At 41.4% G+C, this 8,922-nt stretch overlaps 1 protein-coding gene across 2 annotated transcripts; it reads left to right on the forward strand.

The window, feature by feature from the left end:
* The first annotated feature begins 173 nt into the window (after positions 1-173).
* mfap2 (microfibril associated protein 2) lies at positions 174-8,881 on the forward strand. 2 transcript variants are annotated; one of them, XM_086039576.1, is made up of 9 exons: positions 174-289; positions 2,323-2,382; positions 2,922-2,969; positions 3,074-3,100; positions 4,010-4,099; positions 4,182-4,223; positions 4,298-4,385; positions 7,310-7,383; positions 7,459-8,881. In XM_086039576.1, exons 2-9 carry the CDS (start codon positions 2,352-2,354, stop codon positions 7,563-7,565), a joined length of 507 nt encoding a protein of 168 aa, XP_085895702.1. In that variant the 5' UTR covers positions 174-289; positions 2,323-2,351; the 3' UTR covers positions 7,566-8,881. The 2 variants fall into 2 exon arrangements, with proteins under 2 accessions (XP_085895702.1, XP_085895701.1); XM_086039575.1 differs by having other exon boundaries at positions 286-942.
* The last annotated feature ends 41 nt before the right edge of the window (positions 8,882-8,922 follow it).

The raw sequence follows: 8,922 nt of genomic DNA on the forward strand, positions 1-8,922 counted from the left end.
AACTCGTGTCTATGTGCATTTGGTAGACAAGGCTGCTTTTGTTTTTGTTACAACATTGACTGTGCAGCTGGTCAGGACAAAGAGTGCAAATGTTCTTTCAGATCTTACAACACTCCCCTTCCTGCGAATAAATCTTCGAAATAGCATGCAGCTGCTGTTTGGTTGCTCTTGTCTTTTGTCCGGCAGGGTGGTAGAAGTGATTTCGAAAGACATTGCCTTACACACTGGCGCTTTTATCTGCTCGGGTTGCAAGCTTTGATGTTACCGCTGAAGATGGGGAAATTGACAGGTAATTGTCGGTGCCATTTATTCAAAACAGCGAACTGAACAAAATGCTGATTCAAGATTGTATAGTAGGCGTTTTCAAAACACACTGTTAAGTGTCCTCTAGTAGGCGCTGTCATTCCCAGTTAGACCTAACCATGTGTTGATATTTCGGTTGGCAATTTGTCTAACTATATAAACCCGAGATTCCAAACTACTGTGCTGCAGCACCTAACAGAGATAATTAGGATTAAAAAAGTTTTTTAAAAAGTGATCTTCACAGCTGCTCAGTGGGGTGCCAGTTTTTTTAAAATCAAAATGAAAGTTTTCAGCCTTTTTTCACACACACTGAATGTGCAAAAGTCAAACACCGCTGTCAGTGTCAGCCGAGGAGGATGCCGTTGAGATGAGCTTTGTGGCCTGTGAGTATAAATGACTCCGATTTTTGAGTTGACTTAACTCCAATGCATATCAGTTATCCAAACTTACTGATTATGGCCCATCCTGGCTCAGTTAGGTGATTAGGTGCAGTATTTGGCATCTCATGCATTCATGGGAGGCTGGACTGGGAGGAGACTTGACATGCGGGGTGGTGCAATGTGGCGCTGCAAAGTCCTCCAGCACTCGCGGGGTGCATGAAGGCGGAGGACAGTCGCAGCACATTGATCCCAAGGTTTGGTAAGTGGCCACTTTTTCGGCTCCTTTGCCGTTCATTCTCATCCGCGCTCATTTGTAGTTTGTCATGTACTTGACTTTAACGAAGCTCGCAAACGAATCAAATGTGGTGTTTAATGCAATTCAGTTTTGCACTCGTCACTCTCGCGGCGCTTTGCATGGAGGTGTTGGGGTCATGTGGCCTTGTGTTTTCACTGGGGGGGGTTGCAGGGGGGAGGGACTACAGTTGAGCCCCTTGCAGCAATGGCAGGGAGATTGCCGGGGGTTGGGGGGGGGGACTACCAGAAAAGGGGGTCAATGAGGGCGAAAGATTTTTAATGAAGTTTTAATTCATTTAGCCGAAATATATAAAGAAAAGCTTCATTTTAAGTCAAGAGCATTTATGGTTTCTGTCATGAGAAGCTAGTTCATAAGTGTATGTGGGGGGTGTGTATTGTGGGGGTCTATGGTGAGGAAAAAGGAGGGGGGGGGCGTTAATAGCTCCCAGATGTGTGCTGTGAAAACATATGGCCTTTGATGCCACTGTGATGCACCATCGGAATTTGCCCGTGTGTGAGTGTGTTTTCCTCTGCTGGTGCATCCAAAACATGAGATTTTACTTAACCCAAAGGGTCCACAATTACATTACAGTCAACAACAACAACAAAAACGCATACCGATATGCATGCTTGGTGCATATTTTTTAAAGTCTCCATGGAGTCATTTACAGTTAGTCTCCCAAATTTGGCAATAAGCATCCAAAAAGGTGAAAAAAAAAAAAAAAAAAAGAGCCGAAACGCAGTCATACTTCGTGTGGTGTGGATGACGTACAGTATAGTGGAGAAGCTGTAGGAGGAGCATGAACATTTTTCCACGTAGTAGAAAAACAACATCATTTGTGTGAGAAGGAGAAGACAACTTTAGATTGATTTCAATGATGTCATTCACGTGTTACGCTATGTTGATGCTGTCGCCGTTTTTTTCGGCCCTTCGCTCAAACCAGGAGGCCATTTGCTGAGACGAAAGAAAATGGGTGGGGGGGGGCGACAGAAGGGAAATGAGGGATGTGGACGCAGACGGCTGGAGGGAGGGAGGGAGGGAGGGAGTCGGGGGTGAGAGAGTGGGTGCCGGGGTCCGTCGTTTCTTTTCCTGGAATGCAGCCCCAGACAGAGGGGAAAAGTGGGAAAACAGAGCAATTGTTCTTAGGAAGGAGAGACTTTCCACATTCTTGCTGTCATAACCCCCCCCCCCCCCCTCCCTTAATTTTCTTTTGCTGGGGCCAGTTAGGGGGTGAAGGGGGCTGTGTGGGGGGGTTGAGGGGTTACAAAGGACATGAAGACAAAAAAAAAAAAAACCTCGATGCTGCTCACATTTATCCATTTTCTCTGCTGATTTTCTCCACAGTGAGAGTCTGAGTACCTCCCAGAGCAAACATGAAAGCCCTCCTCTTGATCTGCATGCCAGGTAACGGCACCTCGTCCCTAATAAAGTGACACGTGCCCCAGGAAGAGTGGAGAGACACTTGGCACACTCGCAAAATTGAATGAGATCCACAATAAGCGCTGTAAAAGATCATTTTGATTGACACTTAATATTTTGAGCACGCAGCTAAACGACCAAATGGTTAGAAACAGCTCTCGGGATGTTGTAGTGCAGTTCCACACCAACGCCAACTGCAACCACATCAAAAAGCATATCGTTACGTTACATTTAATCCTTAAAACCCCAAAACTTTATTAGATTTGTAAAGGAAGAATTTTGCTCATTATAATCCGGGGGTCACCAGCCTTTTTCAAACCGAGCGCTACCTCTTGGATACTGGTAAATATAAAGTTTGATACGGGCTTCGGAAGTAGCAAATGACCTTTGGTGATATGCTATTTTCAATTATATTCATTGGTGTTAAGACACCGATCATGGTAAAAAAATTCCTCACATTAATGAGTAATGATGAATAATCCTACACTAATATGCTTATCATGTCATGTTATTTCTCTCAACAGTTGTGCTGCTTGCCCAGGCTCAGTACCAGGAACAATTTCCTTTTCTTGGTGAGTTCATGAAATCAATATTGTTCCACTTTGGCATAGAACAGTAACGCAATATATATAGATGACTACCACAGTGTTGATCTATGTATTGTTTTCTTTCCCAGAGGACTATGAGCCCGATTATTTCCCAGGTAAAGCACATTGTGATTCATCCATATACTGTGTAAAATATATATGATATTGTATGTGTGATTATATTTAACCACTCATCACAATGGGATTTGTAGAAGTGGTCATTGGAAAATGTAAATACAGAAATGGACTATTACTGTTGTTGATACGGTGACATAGCTGTTGTTTTGCCCGTTGCTCCCTCAACCCTTTTGACTTCACTCGAGTGAAAGGGCCGTATTTTCATAAACAAGGTAAATCCTGCGGCATAACCGCGTGGAGGCGGATGATACATTGTTGGTCAACAAATTTGATCTTTTTTTTTTTTAATATCATAGATAAATAATATAAGAACAATAATATGTGGATTTTTTTTCTGAAACATCGTAGCTATGAAGGAAAATGCATGGTAAAATCCATGTTGCGCAAGCTTTAAAAACAAAAAATAAAAATATCTCAAAACCCTACAAAAAAAAGTCAAGACATTTTTGAGACCAGCGTCAAAAATACATTTTGGGATACAAGAAGGCATCTCTGATGAAAATTTGCTGTTGATCAGTGTAATTTAGCAGATGAATGCAAGCCGGCGGACCTGAGAGAGGGAGGTGCGTACCACTGTGAGAGTGATCACATCTGATGCCAATCAGGTCCAATCAAAGTGGCACCTGCTATTCTCTTTAAATACAGTGCGGCAGTCATGCAGTGACAATCGTGTTTTGAAACGGGGCACATGTGTTCCAAAACACCTGCATCATGAAGTGGGCACTTGGAGACTCACCCCCCCCCCCCCCGATCTTTACGGACCTCAGAAATAGCTCTTAGTTTCACAAAAGATCTTGAGTTTCACATTCTCATTAGATCGTGCAGGTACATTTCAAATGCTAATCCACGTGTCTAAAAAAGAAAGGGATTTGCTTCCCTCTGTTCAGAGAGTCCAGATTCTGAGAATCATGATTCTGGTCCTGGAAATTTCCAGCAGCAGGTTCGAGTGGATCCCGTGATCCGTCCAGAAAAACCAGGTATGTCTGCTAACGCTTTAAATTTCCATCTGGAGAAAGAATGAGCCTGAGAGTTTGTCTTTTCTTCTCATATGGATATCAGGGACGGATTTGGAGACGGAGCCCACGGAGCCCGGTCCCCTCGGTAAGAAAATTGAGCTGTTTGCTTCTCGTCCAGAGATTTTCCTTTGCAAGCGTTGCGTATGTTTGGACTTCCAGATTGCAGAGAGGAGCAGTATCCCTGCACCAGACTCTATTCCGTGCACAAACCATGCAAGCAGTGCCTGAACAGTCTCTGCTTTTACAGGTAGGTCGCACGTGGGACCGCTTATACGCGATGAGCTATTTACCCGAGCACCCCCCCCCAAGCCATGTCATCATCTATTTTCGATTTACTAGCCACTATAGCCAGAAAGGCCATATGAACTCAGTCAGCCAACATGGCCTCAAGGATTCGGTTTGGGTGGAAATTAAATACTCACAGATGCAAACATGCACACACTCAGACCTATTTAATTAAAGAACTCGGGCTCTGTAGTCAGAGGAAGAATGCCCACTTGTTTTTTTTTGTTGTTTTTTTTAATTTTCGTCCTTTTCTCGAGAATGTTTTGTACAAGCGGAATCTGAAACTAATGCATCTGCTATCTAACATTTAAAAAGGTTTTAGAGCCTCAAAGCATCGTAGAAGATGTACATATCGTCGCTGTCCTGTGCAAAACACTTAATGTCCAATTTTGGGAAAAAAAAAATCATTTTCACGCTAATGCGATGTCTGTAACGCGGAAACACCTTTCATTTAAAAGATAAGAAAATTGAAAAAAATGGACACGTGTTTTTCACAAGACAGTGACGATATATAATATTAACGTATTTAACATGAAAAGTAGCACTTAATAATATCGTAAGTCTAAAAAAAAAAAAAAACAGTAATGACATAATTGAAGAGAATATAATACAGCCAAACAGGAGACACACGTAGAGTTTCTCCTGACTAAGCTGCAGTAATATTAGTCATTTTTCACAGAGGACAAAAAATATATGCCTGCCAATATTGTAAAATTTGTCTACCTGTGTTACTCCACCGATTGTTGTCAAATATTCATTGGTTATAACACTCCGTGACACCGATGCGATTCGTTAGCCTGTCTATAGCATTTTTCATAGTTTGTTAGCGTTAGGATAAGTTGACTATTGTAAGGCGACGTTAAGTGGACATTTTAAATGCAAGTGTAACTCCTAGTTGTACGTTTAGTTTGGTAGTGAGCCTCATCTGGGAAAGGCAATAAAAATCTGGAAGCCTCTTTTTTGAAGAATTGTTCACTATCTGCCAAACTGCTGCTGGGAGATATGTATCTACAGCTTGTAACTCAAAGAACTCATAAAGTGGGTCACTTGTACCTCAAGGCACCGCTTTACTCTTTTGTTGTTTTGTTTTTCTTTGAAAAGCTAATAATGCACAATTTTGATTGACACTTGATTGACAACATTTTTGAAGACAGTGTCCTACTTGTAGGTTAATTACAAGACTTTATTCACAGAAAAAAAAACCTGTACAATATTATTTTATTTTGAAATAATGGTGATTTCTCCCTCACATTTCTAGGTTCATATTGTCTTGTTTTATCCAACAAGTGAATGCAAGCCAACTTGAAGACTTTTTAAAACCTTTCAAAGACACCTCGTTTCCTAAGTTAAACATAGCTATGCTTCCTTGCCCCATAAAGCAGCGGCCCCTGTATTTTTATTTTTCGCCGCAAAAAGGAAGAGATAAAAGTGACACAACCAGAACCACATTAAAGAGAGCGGACTTGGAGCATGTGAATCATCAGATGTGATGAAGAGTTTTGGTATTGTGTTGTTTTTATTGAAAACCACAAAGCCCATTTTCCCTCCTTTTCAAAGAAAGTTTGTTTATTCCAGCTGTCCTACTTGGTGGGCTTAATGGGGCATGAAAAAAAGCAACAGAAACGTGTGTGGGAAAGTGGTACGGACCAGAGAAGTGAGAAAAAAATTGTTTGTGGATATTAAAAAAAAAAAAAAAAAAAAGAAGTTATTTTCTTTCTTTGTAGCTTTATAACAAGCAATCCACAGACCCTCAAAGTCTTAAAGTATGTAGTTCCTAAATGAATCATCATTAATTGCCTGAAATGACATTGACATTTTTTGCTGGTGCCACTTGTTACCCACAAACCGTCCCTTTTGTTTCCCAAATAGTTTTTTACGCATGTCCCTTGCATGACCTGTTGTTTGCTGTTACAGCCTTGATGTTTGCAACCTTCCTATGCCCACAGGAGTAGTTTCAGCTCAAATTGTCTACACCAAGTTGTTCTACGTGTGAGGCCTTTTTTTTCTTTCAGCAGCACGGCCTACTTTGAAGGAGTCACTTAATCTGATTGGAGACAAAAGCCTGATTTACGACAAGAAGGGTTGGATTATGCAGTGGTGCCTTGAGATACGAATGACGTCATTTGTATTTTATTTGATTTTTTTGCTTTGCCCTGCGAGCGGCGATTTTGAGATACGAGCGCTGTGTGGTGGCAAGGAAGTGAGCTCATCTCACTTCACAGCAAGCAAGCAGATACTGTAGTTAGCAGTTCTTCAAAAAAGAGGCTTCAAGCTGTTTTATGCCACTTCTACAAGTTTAGTGTCAGTTTACTGTCAAACTAATCATAAACTAAGAATTACACATCATGTAGTAAAAACAACCATAGTTTTGCCTTAAAGTGGGAAATCAACCCAAACATATTTTTTTCAAGAATATGTTCCCAGCAGGCCCACTAGTTGAAACACGGCATTCTGATTTATATTGCGTTTGTGGAATATGAGTTAAGCAGCAAAATCCACCCCTTTTTAGCCATATCAGGGGGCGGCCATTTTGTAATTTCTGTCGATTGAAAATGACATCACAACTACCCAGGGCTCAGGTAACGACAAATCGGCTCGCCTGTTTTCTAAAGCTGAGCCGTGATTGGTCGTTTTTATCAGAATGCCTTGTTTCAACTAGTGGGCTTGCATAGGACATATACTTGATAAAAACAATATGTTTGGGTTGACTTCCCTTAAAATCAGTTACCTTAATGCTAACACATAACAAGAGACGCCATACTGATTTTTTTTTTTAAACAAAAACATTGCAGCAACACATATATAAAATACTCAGAGGCATATATTCTTTATCCTCTGTGAAAAATCACTTATGTGAATGCTCATCCCTTTTCTGTTGTTTTGCAGTCTGAGGCGTGTGTACGTCATCAACAGGGAGGTGTGTGTGAGGACCGTGTGTGCACATGAAGAACTTCTCAGAGGTCAGTTCACTACTTTTTTTTTTTTTGGACCCAACCCGACCTTTGTGTTCTGACTGGGAACTCGCCTGTCTGTAGCGGACCTGTGCCGGGACCAGTTCTCGCGCTGCGGTGTGGCGGCGGTGAGCGGCCACTGCGCGTCCGTGGGGGGAAGCTGCGGGAAGAGCTGCGGTGGTGGCTGCTGATGGAGACCCCCTTGAGGCACTGCTCCCATCTACAACTCTTCTCTTTCCTCACTGATCTGTCCTATAATGCTGTGTTACCCAACCTTTATTAAGCCAAGGCACATATTTTACATTAGAATCACCTCACACCAAATGACCAAACAAAACTGGCACAAAAAGTATATACAGTGGACACCCTCATATTCAAGGTTCGACATAAAAAAACAGTTGAAACTTACGCTTTTTTTTTGTGTGCCCAATGCGCTACCTAGTGGCATCTTGCTGCCAAGAAGTTAGGTTGCTGTGAGCTAAGGAGTTTCATTTCCACAAAAGTAGTCCTTTGGCACCGTCTTCTGACATCTACAGGCTGTTACAGTATAGCATGACCATTTTCATGCCGGTGGGGTTACGTCAGGTCAGTTACAGTGGTACCTACGTTTGTAGCTCAGTACATTCTTATCTGAAATCATCAAAACAGTAAACAGTTACATCCCAGGCCATCGCCGCAATAAGTGAAATCCGCAATATAGAATGTAAATACTCCCCTATGCATGTTTTTATAGCATTTATGGCACTTTTTGGTCTATAATCCCACTTTAATATAAAACAAACGCGTTCAAAAACATTTTATGCATTGAGAGAGAGCCAGATAATGGATAAAACAAAGATATTCAATCGTTGTTTTATCCATGTAGGATGTTCACTGTATACTAAAAATTAATTAAATTAAATACAAAAAATGTACTTGGTGGAAAATGTGGGCCGGTTTAGTTGAGCACAAAAATACATGTTTAAAGTTTAACTGCATCTTCTGCCTTCTAGTGGAAAAGCGTTCAGTTATGTCACTAGAACCTTTTGGACCAGTTAAGTTCAATATTTCCTGCGGCTCACCAGATGAGCTAGTGGTTGGGAATCACTGCTATATTGTCACCTCTTCTATTTCTCACGCACCACCGTTTGCCTCCCTCCCCCCCCCACATGTATGAGCCTGTGTGTATGGATCAGTATACTCCAAAGAAGCTTGATGATTGTACAAATCACTGGTGCTATAAACTCATCACACTGGTGCTGTATTAGAGATGCGACTAGCTGCGGAAACCTCTCAGTTTGTTTTGCATACTGTACTGTATTAATCGCATGCTTTGTATGTTGTTTTCTTATACTGTACTAAAAAAAAAAAAAAAAAAAAGTCATTCAGTCAAAGCAGTCACTGACATCAGCCAAGAAGATGACCTCAGCTTTTTGAGCAGCAAACGTGCAACAAAATGCTTTGAGAAGGCTTCTCCCAAAGCGCTATTGCTGCTTTGTAAAACTATCATGATTGAAAGGTAATAAAATGTGTTTTTTTTACAACAGCTTTTCAACATGTGCTGACTCA

This window comes from Filicampus tigris, chromosome 9 (assembly GCF_054856515.1).
Source record: "Filicampus tigris isolate MCC_2025a chromosome 9, RoL_Ftig_1.0, whole genome shotgun sequence".
In the NCBI taxonomy this organism is placed as follows: Eukaryota; Metazoa; Chordata; class Actinopteri; order Syngnathiformes; family Syngnathidae; genus Filicampus; species Filicampus tigris.